The 19967-nt window shown below is 34.8% G+C and overlaps 1 protein-coding gene across 2 annotated transcripts; it reads left to right on the top strand.

The window, feature by feature from the left end:
- The first annotated feature begins 52 nt into the window (after window positions 1–52).
- On the top strand, window positions 53–19960 carry LOC138314734 (SWI/SNF-related matrix-associated actin-dependent regulator of chromatin subfamily A-like protein 1). 2 transcript variants are annotated; one of them, XM_069255223.1, is made up of 16 exons: window positions 53–374; window positions 2993–3695; window positions 4046–4096; window positions 4851–5034; window positions 5532–5844; window positions 7491–7556; window positions 10946–11083; window positions 12470–12549; window positions 14126–14258; window positions 14588–14658; window positions 15327–15426; window positions 15969–16154; window positions 16554–16654; window positions 16999–17086; window positions 17276–17453; window positions 17935–19960. In XM_069255223.1, the coding sequence occupies exons 2-16, from the start codon at window positions 2999–3001 to the stop codon at window positions 18120–18122; spliced, it is 2574 nt and encodes an 857-aa protein (XP_069111324.1). In that variant the 5' UTR covers window positions 53–374; window positions 2993–2998; the 3' UTR covers window positions 18123–19960. The 2 variants fall into 2 exon arrangements, with proteins under 2 accessions (XP_069111324.1, XP_069111325.1); XM_069255224.1 differs by lacking the exon at window positions 53–374 and adding an exon at window positions 417–629.
- Window positions 19961–19967: the final 7 nt, after the last annotated feature.

Below are 19967 nucleotides of genomic sequence, written 5' to 3'. Positions count from 1 at the left end.
ATCTGGAAATTAATGTAATACCAACAGAGCATGTTTCATCAGAAGAAGCTGTGATTGTACAGGCCTACTGTGCCTCTTATCTTGTAGTTACCAATATAATTTTTTTTTTTTACATTTCTTTACTTCTTCAAATGAAGAACAATACATTATTTTTTTATATTTTTTTTTATTTAATGTCATTTTTTATTTTGTGTGTTCGAAAGAGATACCACACAAGCGTTTTACTGAATTCCGGATTTACTGTTTCCGTGATTCTATGAAATTGTTTAGAATCTCCACAACAAAAATGGCGGCGAATTGAAAACGAAAGTGAAACAATCGCGTGTGACATGTAGTCTATTAGAGGAGTCTATTACACAAGGAACCTTTCACAGGTATGCTTTTCTGTTTGGCCATCATCAAAAAGTTTATTTCGTAGGTGTATCATTGACTTATCAAGTGATTTAAAAGAAACTTAAAGTCTTGCGAAATGCAAGAAGACAACGGCGTAGATGAACTGTCAAAGACACCGCACTGGTCAATCGCGCTTTGTTATAGCGATATGCACACAGCTAATTCGTCACACGATGTCAACCAGATGATGTTTTGTGGAATACAGATATGCAAAAACAGAAACATATACATGTATTGTATGTATATATCATGTTTCTAGTAAAAGTGTAGCTCGAGAGACTCTGACCCTGACACCAGACTTGGACATAATGACATATAAATGTAACATTAATGATGTCTACGTCTGGTGTCAGGGTCAGAGTCTCTCGAGCTTGTAAAAATGACCAAAATGAATTTCCAATGTACATGTCTTATTTAACTTACCTTTAATCAAATAATATTAGATGTACAATGTACAACGTTGAGAAACTCGGATGGACACAACTTAATGTTTCAAAAGTGTTTCGTTTTGCTAACAGTAAATTTCTAACATTGCTGGTGTAACCTTAACTTTGCAAATGTTATAAGAGCGCACAAGCTCTCTATGCGGCCAAAGACTGCGTAGTGCGAAGCTCTACTAGCCATAACGGGTGTGTGAGCATACAGCATCCAATACATTCCAGTGCCCCTTTGACTTTGAAATTGTGTCCAAAGGAAAAGTCTCGCGCCTCCATGCAAGTAGCCATATTTTGATTCTTGTAATCAGCATGACGAGATTTGAAATTTTCTCTCAATAGACAAAATGTGTCATCAGGATACACTTTGAAATTACTGCAAGTAGTTTTAGACACAAAGAAGAGAACGACACAATAAATGTCAAAATGATATGCTGTCTACGTGTTGTCAAGCATGGCACCGTCAGCGGTGAAGTCAGGAAGCTTGGTACCAAAAATAACGGCACATATTCCCGCACATTTTTGATGCATGTCATGTTGCCAAGTTTTCCGCCATAGAGAGAAACAAGTTCAAAGGAAATAGTGAACTATTAGTTTAATGGTTCTTTCTGACCTGTATATGAAGACTGTCAATATATTGCTAGACACAAAACATCCATCAATAGTGTTGAAGAAATACATTTAATAAAAATTAATGATAGGACTACAAGTTAAATAGTTTTAATCTCATTCTGGGGTTTCAATCCTAATAGTGCTGTGTATCGCAAGGTATGTGATGATAGTATAACATTACAGGGTTTACAATAAGATACGTATCACAATATTTTGGTAGACACTTCAAATGTCATGGCGTCAATGTAAATGTGTTAGGTTGGTTGAATTTCCGGAATATTTTAGCTTTTGTTTACAATCATTACAAAAGACGTGAGTTTTATTCATATCCCATGTTCCGTTTCTAGATTTAGTAGACAGAAACTTGAAATAAGACCATGGCCAGCAATCAGCCTTATAGACCACATGTGCTGGCACAAGTTTAGTGTTTTGCTCCTCATGGGATTTCAACATTTTGTTACCAACAAATGTTCATCTAACGATGACCAAGGGAGATAATCCATTGTCTGACTTTGATTTTGAGGTATGAGGATACCTGGTAATAATTAATTGCACACGATGCATCGATGCACCACCAAGCGATGCAATACTTTCATGCATTGGTGAATTGTTACTCCTCTAGATCCTAACTATATTTACATTTTTTACTCTAGCTGTGTTCTTGTGAGGCTTTACCTTACAAATGTAAATTCATATTATACAATACACTTACCGTATTCACAGTAATTAGCGCCCCTCCCCTTTTCTGGAGAAGAGTTGAAGTTGTATAAATGCCCCCGTGGATTTAATTAATATAACCATGTTTTACACAATGTGATGCCTCTATCATCAGCATTGCATCCCATATTACATGAACTTGTATGTCTTTTACATGTGAATCATGCATGATAATGCATCTCAAAGGATAAAAGGCCTATGTATGTTTACTGTAACAGAATTAATGTACCGTAATTACAGAAAAATTTAAAATATGGCTGACTTTTTCCATCCACAACTTACATTTTGGTTCATTAATAAGCACCCCATTTGTTACAACTATTTAAGCTCCCTGGGTGCTTATTACAGTCTGCGACTTTAAGCACTAGTCCAATGCCTATGACTAGTAATTTTACAGCCAGACTAGTGCCAATTGTACTGAACTAGTCTGATTGAACTAGTGGCTCCCCATTCGATTACTGTCAGTAAAATTGTTTTAAAAAAATGCTACATTTACAAGAACAATTGCATTTTACAACACATTTTGAATGCATTCTTTATGCAATTATTTCAGTCGGGATGCATCATTTTGTGAGAGTTTGTGTTCACGAAAGCATCCAGACTGATATTTGGGTAAGAAATTGTAAACTGATCATGACTGAATTCGAAGTGCTGAAGCAAAACGGTTGTATTGTGATTTAAATTCACTTTTATCAAGTTCACAACTCAAAATTATAGAAGCTGATGAATAAGCTGACATAGTTGTTGTTTTAGTCTGTGACTCAAAGATGTTTTGTTTGTCAGGAAGAATTCATATTATAATCATCATCTAATTCTTATATGTGTAAATATTTTAGGTCACCATGTCATCTGGAGGACTGACAGAAGAACAAAAAAGAAGAATAGAAGAAAACAAGAAGAAAGCAATTGCTAAGCGTGCCAAGAATCAAAGTCCTATTAAACAAGTAACTGTTTCAACCTCATGGAACAAACCACAAACCTTAGGCCAATACGTTAAACCAGGCAGTGTTGTGAACCCCCCTGGCGGTAGTGCTCATTCTTCAAATCAACAGGGAAAGACAACTCCAGTTTGGCCTACAAAACTTTATCAAAAACCTTCAAGTACAGTTGTGCCTCCTACCAGTAGTGTTCATAACTCAAATCAGGAGGGAAAGACAACTCCAACTTGGCCTTCAAAACTCAATCAAAATTTCAGTAATCAAAATTCAAATGCGGCAGTGACTTTACATATCACTAAAGATGAAAATAGTTTCAATAAAAGTAAAGGAACTTCAAATTGGCTTAGTAAGAGCTTCGGCCAGTCTCAGGGGAGCAAACAGTTTTCATCACAGGGTCAGGGGAGTACATTCAAAGGAAAAGAACAGTACAACGCTACACAGGTAGCAAACAAACTAGCTAGCTCTGGGAATAACTTCATTGGCAGTAACAAGCCAGTGAAAGGCAACTGTATTCTGATATCCAGAGAGAGGTTTGAGGTGGATGCTAAATTCAGTTCACCACTTGTGGAACTTTGCAAGACCATGAAAACAAAAATGTATGGTGAGTTATAACATAATTCAAATAAACATGCTACATTCTACCTATTAACCCATTAATATGCCAAAGAATCATTCCATCAACATTTCCAAATCATTCCTATTTTACAATTTGAAAATGTCACCAAAATAGAAGACAGTTACACTGCTAGCTAAACAATACCTAAGTTGAAGTCTATCATAGGTAATTTGGCTACTGTATTTTTCTCTTGATATCCCACTGTCATCAAAACCTGGCATGCCCTTTTTGTACTTGTCATTGACATTATGACATGCACAGCACTGGCGAAGCAAATAATCCACAACATGCAATTACAAAGATGGACTTTGATTTTGTTTTTTTTTCTTTGACAGATGCAGTTACCAAAAAATGGTCCATTGGTCTTGAGGAGTACAACAGATTTAGTGAGTGTCATACATACTGCCATCTTATATACATATGTATCCTAATTTGTGGTATATATATGACTTTATATATTGGAGAGGAATTCTTCCTGCCATTGATTTACATAAAACATTTTCAATATGAAGTTAAATTCAACACATAATGAATAGTATTGAATACATGATTGCTCCAAGTCTGGAACTGTTCATTATTAAATAACACCAGTGTATTTATTCATTTTCACCCTCAAGAAGGTATGGTTACTTCAAAGTTTTCTTCAAATTGGCATGACATATTGACGAGATAGTATTTTATAGTATGGTATGTTGTATTTAGGGCTGAATAGGTATTTAGATATATGCCACTATACTGACAGAACATGCTCCATTGGTCCAGATTCAAAACACTGGATTCCCAGGTTGGAGTCCTTGTCTTTATTATATAGATACTCTGCAGGAATGTGTATTACTGAAAGGACACATGGATATCATTTAGTTTCTGTGCTTTCATCAATATGATACCCATGCATCTATTGCCATGGCAATGAAGCATTTGAGAGTTTTAGTGTTTTATCTGTGTTACAGTGAAAACTATTCAATCAGTGTTGAGTTATATACAATATGCTCCTGTTGATAGCACGATGTATTACAAATCATCTTCATGATATGAAACTTAACATGACTGTAAAGTTTACTTAGCTGCTTTAAATTGAATACAGCATTTACATGTTAATTCTACACATGTTTATAGTACAATATTTCTGGTTGGTAACAGTTACAGCTGTAAAAGAGCTTCGGCCATCTGTGGAGATTGAACCATTCCCTAAACATGTACTGCAAGTGTTTAGTTCTCACATCAAGGAGAAGCAACCTCTTAGGACTATTCCCCCAGCTGACCTTTCAAAGGTTGACCAGGGATTAGTAGATGCGCTTCTACCTTTCCAACGAACTGGAGTTGAGTAAGTACATATACATACTGTCTTTTCTTATTGTCACTGAAACTTCATAATTATTTTGTCCATGGGTTCGTTTTTGAAGCTAAAACTAAAAGGTCACTCTCCTAAATTTTTTTTTTTTGGCATGTATCATGGAAGACCTAGTAAATTACTTCATCTTCTAATAGAATTGTAATGATTTACCTGTGCTGTAACTTATGTTTTATCTGCATTTTAGAAGCCAGAACAAAATATATATCAAAATGTAAACATGCTAATTTAAGTGCAAAATTAATATTGAACAGAGTAGCACAATGATGAATTCATACAATCACCATAATGGAAAAATGAAGAATATACAAAAATACAATTTAATAGCTTAATCATATTTAGTGCAATAATGCTCAGGCGAAAAAGTGCTAAAGCAATATAAAATTACTGCTAAAACATGTGCGTACATTAACAGTACAATCTATATATAATTCTTTATGATTGGACGAGTAATGATTACTTATTTTTAGATTTGGGATACATATGAATGGGAGAGTACTGATTGCTGATGACATGGGTTTAGGGAAGACAATTCAGGCCATTTGTCTATCCAGCTACTACAAAGATGAATGGCCTCTTCTGGTTGTAACTCCCTCCTCTGTCAGATTTGCCTGGGCACAACAAATTCAAAGATGGCTTCCAAGTCTTGATCCCCAGGAGATCTTTGTGCCAACTACTGGAAAAAACATAACATCAACATACCGTGTCAATATATTCAGCTATGATCTGATGGCAAAGAAGGTGGAGCACTTAAAGAAGCAGCATTTCCAAGTAATTATAATGGTATGTTGGTTAGTGTTTTACAAGTTCACTGTGGTGTTAGAAATTTAATCTGCCTTTTGTCCAGCTTCATTTGAAATGTTACAATGGAGGTTAAGGCCTTACTATAGTAGTTCAGACTTATGAGGAAACCTTTCAGTCTAGTATTAAAAATAAAAAAGTATAGGGTTTGGTCACCTTATTAACTCAGGCTAATTGGAAGTTTCCTTTAGCCTTTTAATAGAATACATTAATTTTGAAATTAAAGTGAAGGAGTGGTAGGTAAAACTGCATTTTTAGCCCACCATCATCAGATGGTGGGCTATTCAAAACGCCCTGCCTCCGTGGTCCGTCGTCCGTTGTCCGCCGTCCGTCCGTAAACAATGCTTGTTATCACTATTTCTTAAAAACTGCAGCAGGGATTTTGTTCAAACTTTACATGGAGGGTCCCCTTGGTCCATATTTGTGCCATACAGATTTTGAGGCTGATCGGAAAAACAAGATGGCCACCAGGCAGCCATCTTTGATTTTGGCAGATTAAGTTTGTTATAGATATTTCTTGAGAACTACTGAAGGGATTTTGTTCAAACTTCACATGGAGGTTACCCTTGGTCCCTAGTTGTGCCATACAGATTTTGAGGCTGATCGGAAAAACAAGATGGCCGCCAGGCAGCCATCTTTGATTTTGGCAGTTGAAGTTTGTTATCGATATTTCTTGAGAACTACTGAAGGGATTTTGTTCAAACTTCACATGGAGGGTACCCTTGGTCCCTAGTTGTGCCATACAGATTTTGAGGCTGATCGGAAAAACAAGATGGCCGCCAGGCGGCCATCTTTGATTTTGATAGTTAAGGTTTGATATCCCTATTTCTCAAAAAGTGCTGAAGGGATCTTTCTCAAATTTAATATGTAGGTTCCCCTAGGGCCCTTGTTGTGCATATTGCATTTTTGGACCAATCGGTGAACAAGATGGCCGCCAGGCCGCCATCTTGGATTTTGATAGTTAAAGTTTGTTATGGCTATTTCTCAGATAGTACTGAAGGGATCTGTCTCAAATTTCATATGTAGGTTCCCCTAGGGACCTAGTTGTGCATATTGCATTTTGGGACCGATCGGTCAACAAGATGGCCGCCAGGCAGCCATCTTGGATTTTGATATTCAAAGTTTGTTATCGCTATTTCTCAGAAAGTATTGAATTGATCTGTCTCAAAATTCATATGTAGGTTTCCCTAGGGCGCTAGTTGTGCATATTGTGATTTGGGACCGATCGGTCAACAAGATAGCTGCCAGGCAGCCATCTTGGATTTTTATATTCAAAGTTTGTTATCGCTATTTCTCAGAAAGTATTGAATGGATCTTTCTCAAATTTCACATGTAGGTTCCCCTAGGGCCCTAGTTGTGCATATTGTGATTTGGGACCGATTGATCAACAAGATGGCCGCCAAGGAGTCATCTTGGATTTTGATAGTTGAAGTTTGTTACCACTATTTCCCAAAAGGTACTGAAGCGATCTGTCTCAAATTTTATATGTACCGTAGTATGTTTGAAAAAGTTTAAAAAGTAGAGAAAAGATCCATCTTTCCTTTGTCAGATATAGATCATTCTTTGGTGGGCCCCAAGATCCCTCTGGGATCTCTTGTTCATTTTCCCTTTATAAACATCTATTTTAGGATGAATGCCATCTGTTGAAAAACTTCAAGACAGCAAGATGTAAGGCTGCTCTACCACTATTGCAGGTAACTAGCATACACATGGTTTATGTTTGTATATTGTACATACCTAAATAATTACTACAGGTAACTAGCATACACATGGCTTATGTTTGTATATTGTACATACCTAGATTAATTACTACAGGTAATTAACATACACATGGCTTATGTTTGTATATTGTACATACCTAGATAAGTACTACAGGTAACTAACATACACATGTCTTATGTTTGTATATTGTACATACCTAAATAATTACTACAGGTAACTAGCATACACATGGCTTATGTTTGTATATTGTACATACCTAGATTAATTACTACAGGTAATTAACATACACATGGCTTATGTTTGTATATTGTACATACCTAGATAAGTACTACAGGTAACTAACATACACATGGCTTATGTTTGTATATTGTACATACCTAAATAATTACTACAGGTAACTAGCATACACATGGCTTATGTTTGTATATTGTACATACCTAGATAAGTACTACAGGTAACTAGCATACACATGGCTTATGTTTGTATATTGTACATGCCTAGATAAGTACTACAGGTAACTAACATACACATGGCTTATGTTTGTATATTGTACATACCTAGATTAGTACTACAGGTAACTAACATACACATGGCTTATGTTTGTATATTGTACATACCTAGATAAGTACTACAGGTAACTAACATACACATGTCTTATGTTTGTATATTGTACATACCTAGATTAGTACTACAGGTAACTAACATACACATGGCTTATGTTTGTATATTGTACATACCTAGATAAGTACTACAGGTAACTAACATACACATGGCTTATGTTTGTATATTGTACATACCTAGATAAGTACTACAGGTAACTAACATACACATGTCTTATGTTTGTATATTGTACATACCTAAATAATTACTACAGGTAACTAGCATACACATGGCTTATGTTTATATATTGTACATACCTAGATTAATTACTACAGGTAATTAACATACACATGGCTTATGTTTGTATATTGTACATACCTAGATAAGTACTACAGGTAACTAACATACACATGGCTTATGTTTGTATATTGTACATACCTAAATAATTACTACAGGTAACTAGCATACACATGGCTTATGTTTGTATATTGTACATACCCAGATAAGTACTACAGGTAACTAGCATACACATGGCTTATGTTTGTATATTGTACATACCTAAATAATTACTACAGGTAATTAACATACACATGGCTTATGTTTGTATATTGTACATACCTAATTAAGTACTACAAGTAACTAGCATACACATGGCTTATGTTTGTATATTGTACATACCTAGATTAATTACTACAGGTAATTAACATACACATGGCTTATGTTTGTATATTGTACATACCTAGATAAGTACTACAGGTAACTAACATACACATGGCTTATGTTTGTATATTGTACATACCTAGATTAGTACTACAGGTAACTAACATACACATGTCTTATGTTTGTATATTGTACATACCTAGATAAGTACTACAGGTAACTAACATACACATGGTTTATGTTTGTATATTGTACATACCTAAATAATTACTACAGGTAACTAGCATACACATGGCTTATGTTTGTATATTGTACTTACCTAGATTAATTACTACAGGTAATTAACATACACATGGCTTATGTTTGTATATTGTACATACCTAGATAAGTACTACAGGTAACTAACATACACATGGCTTATGTTTGTATATTGTACATACCTAGATTAGTACTACAGGTAACTAACATACACATGTCTTATGTTTGTATATTGTACATACCTAGATTAGTACTACAGGTAACTAACATACACATGGCTTATGTTTGTATATTGTACATACCTAGATAAGTACTACAGGTAACTAACATACACATGTCTTATGTTTGTATATTGTACATACCTAGATTAGTACTACAGGTAACTAACATACACATGGCTTATGTTTGTATATTGTACATACCTAGATAAGTACTACAGGTAACTAACATACACATGGTTTATGTTTGTATATTGTACATACCTAGATTAGTACTACAGGTAACTAGCATACACATGGCTTATGTTTGTATATTGTACATACCTAGATTAGTACTACAGGTAACTAGCATACACATGGCTTATGTTTGTATATTGTACATACCTAGATTAGTACTACAGGTAACTAACATACACATGGCTTATGTTTGTATATTGTACATACCTAGATTAGTACTACAGGTAACTAACATACACATGGCTTATGTTTGTATATTGTACATACCTAGATTAGTACTACAGGTAACTAGCATACACATGGCTTATGTTTGTATATTGTACATACCTAGATTAGTACTACAGGTAACTAACATACACATGTCTTATGTTTGTATATTGTACATACCTAGATTAGTACTACAGGTAACTAACATACACATGGCTTATGTTTGTATATTGTACATACCTAGATAAGTACTACAGGTAACTAACATACACATGTCTTATGTTTGTATATTGTACATACCTAGATTAGTACTACAGGTAACTAACATACACATGGCTTATGTTTGTATATTGTACATACCTAAATAATTACTACAGGTAACTAACATACACATGGCTTATGTTTGTATATTGTACATACCTAGATTAGTACTACAGGTAACTAGCATACACATGGCTTATGTTTGTATATTGTACATACCTAGATTAGTACTACAGGTAACTAACATACACATGGCTTATGTTTGTATATTGTACATACCTAGATTAGTACTACAGGTAACTAGCATACACATGGCTTATGTTTGTATATTGTACATACCTAGATTAGTACTACAGGTAACTAACATACACATGGCTTATGTTTGTATATTGTACATACCTAGGTTAGTACTACAGGTAACTAACATACACATGACTTATGTTTTTATATGTAGTAATACAGGTTACTAACATACACATAGCTTATGTTTGTATATGTAGTACTACAGGTAACTAACATACACATGGCTTATGTTTGTATATGTAGTACTACAGGTAACTAACATACACATGGCTTATGTTTGTATATTGTAGATATCTAGATAATTACTTACAATGCAGATAAACTAAATCAAATTTTATAGAACCATAGGTCTTTTTATGCATTGCAGAACATCTTTCTCTCATACTTGACTGGGTTATTATCTGGCAATTATAAGGGAAATTAAAACTCAGGTAGGGAAAGGACAGCCAACACATGCCACGTAATCTTCGATAGATGCAGCTTTAATGGTCAACAACTTCATCAATTTTGACACATTACGACATTCCTGTGATGAAAGTGTTTCTAATCCATTGAAATTTCATAATTGTTTATTAAAAGTATAGAAGAAAAATAATATTGTTGTCACTTCTTTATAGAACTCCCATCGTGTAATCTTGCTGAGTGGAACTCCTGCTCTCTCTCGACCCTCAGAACTCTACACATCTATCCAGGCAGTTTGTCCATTCCTGGTCAAGTTCCATGATTTTGGAGTGAGATATTGTGATGGAAAGAAGGTAACAACTTTTGTTGAGAGAAGTATAAGTATAAGAGAAATATTTAAGGGATAAAAAAGGGGAGACAATCAGTCATAAACACAAGGATGTATCATAGAAATGTTTCATAGGTAAAAAGGGGGAGACAATCAGTCATAAACACGAGGATGTATCATAGAAATGTTTTATAGGTAAAAAGAGGAGACATTCTCTTAAACACAAGGAGGTATCATAGAAATGTTTTATAGGTAAAAAGGGGAGACATTCTGTCATAAACACAAGGAGGTATCATAGAATTGTTTCATAGGTAAAAAGGGGAGACATTCTGTCATAAACACAAGGAGGTATCATAGACTTGTTTCATAGGTAAAAAGAGGAGACAATCAGTCATAAACACAAGGAGGTATCATAGAATTGTTTCATAGGTAAAAAGAGGAGACAATCAGTCATAAACACAAGGAGGTATCATAGAATTGTTTCATAGGTAAAAAGAGGAGACAATCAGTCATAAACACAAGGAGGTATCAGAGAAATGTTTTATAGGTAAAAAAGGGAGACAATGTTTATATAACATTTCAATAACCTTAATAGGTACAAAGGGGAGACAATCATCCGTATACACAAGGAGGTATCATAGAAATGTTTCACAGGTAAAAAGGGGAGACAATCAGTCGTATACATAAGGAGGTATCATAGAAATGCTTCCTATGCAAAAAGGGGAGACAATCAGTCATAGACATAAGGAGGTATCACAATCTCTCTCAGAGTTTATTGTGGTCCCCACATTCACCTCCATCAACGGCTCACAAACTGGCCGTCTGTTGACCTCAAGTCACAGAATATTACGTCATGGCGATTTTTAAATACATTGTGCCCCCTTTATATATGACGTCAAATTAATTGCTTTTGATACGGCCAACGTCACATGCAAATCTTCATTATTTACTTACAAACAAATCTAGTGTATCCGCAAAATAATCCATACTTCTTTGGTTTAATATTGAATGATCAAATTATAATATGTCAGAACTTACAGTCATTCATAAATACAAACAGAAACTTAAAATATGTATTAAAGAATTTAATATATGTCCGAAACGTTTTTCAAGAATCTTGAAATTTGAGTGGGCCGTTTACAGAGGTAAAAAGTGGGGACTGCAATGCACTACGGGTAAGATTGGGCGGTATCAAAGAAATCTTTAATGGGAACAAAGGGGAGACAATCCAGCATAAACACGAGGAATATCAGAGAAATGTTTAATCGGTCAAAAGGGGAGACAATCTGCCATAATCCGATTATTTTGGTATTCAACTTAAATTAAATGAATACCAGTAAATACATGTGTATTAGCCATGATGTCCAACTGTATACTGTTTGCTGTACTGCATACTTTATATTCACTTCAGATGCACTTTGGATGGGATTTCTCTGGATCTTCAAACATGAATGAATTGCAGTTAATTTTGGAAGAAAAGATTATGATACGGTTTGTATTTTAATTACATCTTATAATACATGTATAAGAAACAAAATGCTGTTACTAGATTTAACCCACAAGTTTTTGTATAAATTGTAGTTTTCTAATGTTCAAGTCTGCATTGAGATTAAGGTGCAATTTTGTAATAATTTTGTCATCTGAACATCTATTTTTCTATTGTCTTATATTGATAAAAATATATATTAAATATGCTTGGCTGATAGTGATTCAAAATGGACAATTTATAACTTTACAGTTGAGATTCTGTTAACATTTTGTTTCAACCTTGTGAAGCAAAGAATATAGGCCCAGTTTCCAATTCTAATTAGCCTTTTTGACCACTGATATTTAAAGGGACAATTCGGTCTAAGAGTAAATTAAAACTTGCACATATTTCGGAAACAAACCAGTTCTAATGGAAATTAGATTAGTTGGTTTTACTGTGATATGCCAGAAAAGCCCACTGTAGTCAATTGTATGTGAAATGTTCAATCACCATTACACATAGCCTTGTATGCCGAACCTTGCCTGTGTAATAAAGAACTTTTTGTCTAGAACTACTCAAAACGCTCATACAGTTGTGTTTACATTATTAGATGCATGTTCTTGTTTGAAAGTAATTTCATCAACTCCTCAGTGGTTATGTATTGCATTTGTTTAACGTGCATGACTTTGACTCGGGTAAGGGTACAGCGTACATGGTGTACCTGCTTAATCGTATTGATCAATGATTTGTAATTTCAATGGTATTAATCAAAATACTTAAAAATGTTGTGGAATTTGTCACTATTTCTTGTCATATGTTTCATAAGGAATGTAGAACAATACATTTATGTCATATTTTGCTTCGTGGTTATGTAACGAATTAGCCTCACTGAATTGTCCCTTTAAGACTTAATGCGCAGATATGTATTTACAAAACACAGAAAAAGTTTCTTATGCATTTACAAATGACTTCCTTTGGGAATGGTGAAGTTAAAGCATGCTAATAAAATTCATAATTTCACTTTTGTAGGTGTTCAAAAATTCTCAATTCAAAAGCCCCATGGCCCCTTTTCAGACTAGATAATAGGCTCTGATATCTTTATATCAGTTAGTTACTGACCAAAAGATTAGGTCACTAAACTGGATCACAGCCAATATGGTGGGGTAACTTGCTAAGGCCAAAGGTTACATATTCAGTGGAATATTTTGCTTTGCCATCGAAATTAACCAGAATCCCTAAAGGTCATACTAAAGGTCATGCACATAGTAGGGTCTTCTCTGACTCTATTGGCATTAGTTTTAATGCTTAATGTGATATCTAATGGTGACACAGGGAATTTGTTTCCTTTTTGTATGAAAGATAAAATCAAACATGTAAAGAAGATGTTTTTATTTGTGCCATTAAGGATGTGGAGGAAAGATGGTGTACCCAGAGAAAAACTGACCCACTGTCACTACCTGGCATCTATTTGTGCCCAGAGGTTGAGGGCTAGTAGTAATGTAAAGGTACACCATAACAAATAGGACAAGCTACTAGGTAGAGCAATTCTGATCTCTTTGGTAGATCTATGAACGATTACTGTATGTAAATTTGTTACAGGCGACTAAAGAAGGATGTTCTGAAACAGCTCCCAGATAAGATGAGACAGATGGTTGTCCTTGATCCCAGTTCTATTAAGATCAACAAAGAAATGAAGACCGACTGTAAGGCAATGAACATCAAGGGGCTAAAGGTCAGACATTTAACTTAAAGGTCAAAAGGGAAAGCAAAGGTCAAGGAAAAGAGCTAAGGTTGAAGTGTCAATTTGGAGGTCAGGTCAAATAGCTGATTGTTAATTAAATAATGATGATATATTTCTGCCAATACAAATGTATTGGCATTGTGTCATTTCATCACCTGCCAAAGTGATTGTTACAATAACAGCCCCACATGTTTTGATACCAATACTGATATTTTTCAAGAGAATGGTTATTGAGATAGTCAGTGTAAATTGTAACTATTCAGTAGTACTACTCTATACTGTCCTGTTCTTCTGTATTTTCTCCATGGCTTTGTGTGTAGGGGATGGAGAGGAGAGGGATCCTATTGGAATACTTCCATCACACGGGGACGGCCAAGATTCCTGCTATCAGGTAAACAAAGCTCTCAACTATGTTTTACTGTCTTTGAGTTGTGGTTGAAATAAAGTAGATAATATACCCCTGACTTTGACCTGATTTATAGGGATTATGTTATTGACTTGACCTCTGACTTTGACCTCTGATTTACAGGGATTATGTTGTGAACTTGACCTCTGATTATGTTGTGGACTTGACATCTTATTTACAGGGATTATGTTGTGTTGACCTCTGATTTACAGGGATTATGTTGTGTTGACCTCTGACTTATGACCTCTGATTATGTTGTGGACTTGACATCTTATTTACAGGGATTATGGTGTGTTAGCCTCTGACTTTGACCTCTGATTTACAGGGATTATGTTGTGTTGACCTTTGACTTATGGCCTCTGATTATGTTGTGGACTTGACCTCTGATTTACAGGGATTATGTTGTGTTGACCTCTGACTTATGACCTCTGACTTATGACCTCTGATTATGTTGTGGACTTGACCTCTGATTTACAGGGATTATGTTGTGTTGACCTCTGACTTTGACCTCTGATTTACAGGAATTATGTTGTGTTGACCTTTGACTTTGACCTCTGATTTACAGGGATAATGTTGTGTTGACCTCTGACTTTGACCTCTATTTACAGAGATTATGTTGTGTCGACCTCTGACTTTCAACCTCTTATTTACAGGGATTATGTTGTGGACTTGATAGAAACAGATAAGAAGTTTCTGATCTTTGCCCATCACCAAGAAGTACTGGATGCCATAGAAGATGTGGTTAAAGCCAAGGTAACACTATCTAAATAAGATGTGTTAAGATTAGTAGAACCTTTGAAAAAAATTGTCATTGTTGTGAAGTTGCTCAGTCGTACTAACGCAAGCTGATCAGAAGTATACTTATAGTTTTTGATATTGTAGTACATTTACTTACTGATGTATACTTTATTTGCTTAAGATCTCCAAAGCTTACAAACATATATTGACTTACACCTGGTGCTATGGTTTACTGATAGTCAAATATGATGTCTATACACATTGTTTTTAATATAGAACTAGTGCAATTGTTTAATAGCTCATATTTTATACATGTTTTGACAAGTATGACTTGGCCAGAAACACAGTGAAGTACATTGATACCAATAACAAATAATCCTAGAAATGTTGATAATGTAATTGTAGATTGCAAATGGTAGTACTCTGAATAATGGGTTTTCCAGGGGAGATAATCTAGTTCTGAAATTGATATGGCTTAAAACCTTCCTTCATTGCATATATTCAATACAATAACCTTAGTTAAAATACTTTATTTAATCTATGATCTGTGTTCCCAGTTGAAACAGCATTACATTCGAATAGATGGTAAAACATCAGCAGAACAGAGGACCTACTTCTGTAAGAAATTTCAGGAGAATGATGATTACCGTGTGGCAGTTCTGTCCATTGTGGCAGCCAATGCTGGCTTGAACCTGTCTGCAGCCAACCTAGTAGTGTTTGGTGAACTGTTTTGGAACCCAGGGGTGAGTCAAAATCTTCTTTGTTACTCATATAAAACAGAGACTCTGATCGTATGAATGTCAATAATGCTGTTGATTAGTTTTATCAAATTATACTGGCGATATAAAAAGTAGAAATGTTTGTAAGACCTTATTGTCCCTGCCATTATAAGTAATTGGAATGGGAAGAGATTGGTGACAGGTCTGAACTGACATGGACAACATTAAATGCCCTAATTTCATGGCGAAGACATAACAATTGTTTTCATTGATATTCCTTCTGATATTTCCATACATTTTCTTTTTTTTTCGTTATATAAAATGTAATGAAATTGAAGTGCTTGGTTTCAGATCTATTGATAGGTTTGACCCTGCTTCAGGTCATCTTGCCAGGGTTCAAAGCCACTGGTTTTGTAATTTCAGATTTTAGTCCAGGCTGAGGATAGGGTCCATCGAATTGGTCAGCAAGATATGGTTACTGTCCAGTACCTCGTCTCAAACGGCACTGCTGATGACCATATATGGTATGGTCACTTTATTGGTTCTATTCTATGATTGAAAGGTTATAGACAGAAAAACAGACCATAGCTAAAAACAGACCATAGGTTTTCATGTAATAATATAATAATATATTTCATATCTCTAGTCCGACCAGGTAATAACAAAATGGTGATCAGTTGTAAGAGAGGAGTAAAGAAAGCATGACTGCAATATAAGAAATGGAAAAATTGAATGGTACATACATGTAGGTTAAGCTAAGATATTACAGTTCAAGGTGTTTAATCTAGTGTATTTTTTCAAATAATCCTAGATAATACATAGGAGTATAAAGTATTCTGAATGTCAATGGTAGCAAGTTTATGTTTAGGCCTCTGGTGCAGAAGAAACTAGACGTACTAGCCAGGGCAGGTCTAAGTAAGGACAATTTCTCTGAGGCTGACATGACTCACGCAAGGGTAAATGTGTTTTTATTATCTTTCTTATAACAAGTTTAATTACTATCAAAATCAGCTTATTTACATTCACTTATTTGTTATTGAAATGAGAGTATACAGGCCTGGAAGTATCAGATAGTATTTGGAAAGAAGTGAACAGATATCAATATTGTTCCACCCAAATACTTACCTATTTTAAATGATTTACAGGACAGCAAACAAAGAGACCTGACAGAGTTTTTTGAGGAGTCTTTCATGGAGGAGTCTGAGGATACTACAGATGAAGATAACACACATCAGCCTGAGGGTGCTGATAGTCACCCACAACAAGGAGGATCTGTAGTCAACACGAAAACTAAAGAGGAGGAGCCTACCACTCTTAGTAAAAGTGAGGATGGAAATACTAATACAAATATTCTTATAGCTGCAATAGTTAAATTTTTGCTTTAATTTTGTTTTAAGTCCTGTTAAGAACAAGATCAAGTCATTTGAGGAGAAAACAGCTTTAAGATTGTGAAAAAAAAGAACAACAGAAGGGCAGAGGTTTATTTCTCCCTATTCGTGGTGGTTTGTGCTTCAAAAAAAGAATCTTAGTCTGTGTTGATGTAGTTATGTGGAGCCTATTCGTGGTGGTTTGTGCTTCAAGAAAGAATCTTAGTCAATGTTGATGTAGTTATGTGAAGCCTATTTGGTATTGAAATAAGTGATCTTCCCTTATCTTGTTTAAATATAAATATTTTTCATATTTTCTTAAAAGGCCAAATTGAATGGTGTTTGTGATTTAAAAACAAAACATTTATTTATTAAATGTAACAGATAAATGTAGTTAAGTCTTTACTTTATTTTAATGTGCAATTTCCTTATTACAGAACAGTCCTCCCTGTTCAGTTACTTCCAGTCAACAGACAGGGAAAATACAACAGAAGCATCTAAATCTGACAGTGTTACAGAAGAGACAGAGGAAATCCCTAACGATGACCTTGACCTTATGCTTGGAGATGTTGACTGGGAGGATGATTTTGATGAACCACAAAATAAACGACCAAAATTCAGCTGATAATGTCATTCCATTCTTCATCATGTGAGAAAGTCAAGCATATCAGAAAGTTGAAACTACAATGTTTAATGTATGCATCTGTGATATTTTGTATCAACGCAAAGAGTTATTTGAATGTGTGCAGATATATTAGTTGACTTTGAATATATGTGTGAATCTTACATACCAATATATAGTGCTGAGAAACAGTATTTATCAACCATGGCAGGTGTTGGCTGCAGAGACTGACGGTTGTGTTGTTGTACTGGCGGGCGAGAGATTGTCTATCGATCGAGTCTGTGATATTGGATTCCACTTCATTTTCTTCCATAATACAAGGCATTGTTTCAAAATTGATTGTTACAAAGTTTTCTTTGTTAATTACTTAACCTAGTTTCACCAATATTCCTTTGATATTTCGGAAATTCCTTAAAACTTTACGGTGAGAAGGTGTCAACGAAAAATCTCCAGAGAAGAACTGTTCTCTCCTCTGTGATGCTTTCCTGTTACAGGAATATTGTTGACAGTGAGCCATGATATGTTCACAAGTTTACATAGTAGACCAAGAAATGGCTTCCACTTCTGTTTAAAAGTTTTCTACTCCAGATAAAATTTTCTTTATATTTTTTTCTTGAATCCTCATTGTTGATGAGGTTGTTTATGTTATTATTTTAGCTGCAGACAAGTACATAGTAGACTACATTACATTCACTACAAATCAGAATCACAGATGCCCCAGAAATGGTTATCTTCTGGCCTTGATTCAGGACTTAATCACTAACAGAGCTCAGTTAATTTCCAATCCATGCATGTTGGTACCTGTATGTACAGTAGTTTAATAAATATATTGTCTATAGTTTGTTCCTGTGAACTATATATATGCACACTGCCATCAGATATCAGTTTGACAGAATGCCCATGTTTTATGATGTAAGAACCTGAGGAATAAGGACCATTTGTTGTGTTCTAGCTGGACCTCAGCTTTTCCTGGTCTTTATGATTGTGTGTTTACTGTTGATGATGGTATCTATTACTGCAATATGCATGCCTAGTCATAATATCAATTGGTATTCAATGTGTATGTACTTCTTGTTATGTAAATGAAAAATTATGTAATTAAAGCTAAATGATATTGATTACAATTGTCTTCGAAATTTGATTCGATTCTGCATATTTAATGGAACTTTGTTGAGCTAGAAAAATGACATTTGTCAGAAAGACACCAATGTTAATAGACTAGTTACTATAGGACTTTTGTATCTTTGATGCCGTTCTAATTACCGTATTCGCAGCAATTAGTGCCCAGGGCCCTTATTAGTGAACCAAAATGGAAGTTGTGGATGAAAAATGACAGCCTCAGTGCGATGAGTTCAAGTACATGGGTAAAATACCCATTGAAAATCTGCCAATCACCCTTAAAAATTTTATGAACGTGTACAAATATTTGTATTACTCAACCCAGTTAGTATGAGTGCTTACTTCCAGAAATAAAATCAGTAGAAATATAGATGAATTCTTGTCAGTTTAGTAAGAGTCTGCATCAGTTGTGCTTTGTTTCAGAAGATATTTGATTTGCACATTTGCTAGTTTATCATCGATTACTGTACACTGTAAGTCTATAACCACATAACTTGTATCAAAATATATCAGTTTTGGGTTCACACAGAAGTCAGAGTTAAAAAATCGTTAAATTTCATGGAATGGGGGCGATTATATAACTTCAAATCCTTCTCCAGAAAAGAGGAGGGACACTTCTAGGGTGAGGGGTGCTAATTACGGCAAATATAGTATCTAATATCATTTAATGCTGATTGTTAATCTAGATTAATGTAATTCACTTTGATCTAGAGAATAAAAAAACTTCAT

The sequence above is a fragment of the Argopecten irradians genome, chromosome 2 (assembly GCF_041381155.1).
Source record: "Argopecten irradians isolate NY chromosome 2, Ai_NY, whole genome shotgun sequence".
NCBI lineage: Eukaryota > Metazoa > Mollusca > Bivalvia > Pectinida > Pectinidae > Argopecten > Argopecten irradians.
This window is presented reverse-complemented; position numbering and strand designations above follow the sequence as displayed.

Coding starts and splice junctions, on each gene's coding strand:
- LOC138314734 (XM_069255223.1), top strand. CDS start 2,999: ATGTCATCTGGAGGACTGACAGAAGAACAAAAAAGAAGAATAGAAGAA. Junction 5,035..5,531: donor TTCCAACGAACTGGAGTTGA/GTAAGTACATAT, acceptor ACTTATTTTTAG/ATTTGGGATACATATGAATG. Junction 14,659..15,326: donor GCCAAGATTCCTGCTATCAG/GTAAACAAAGCT, acceptor TCTTATTTACAG/GGATTATGTTGTGGACTTGA.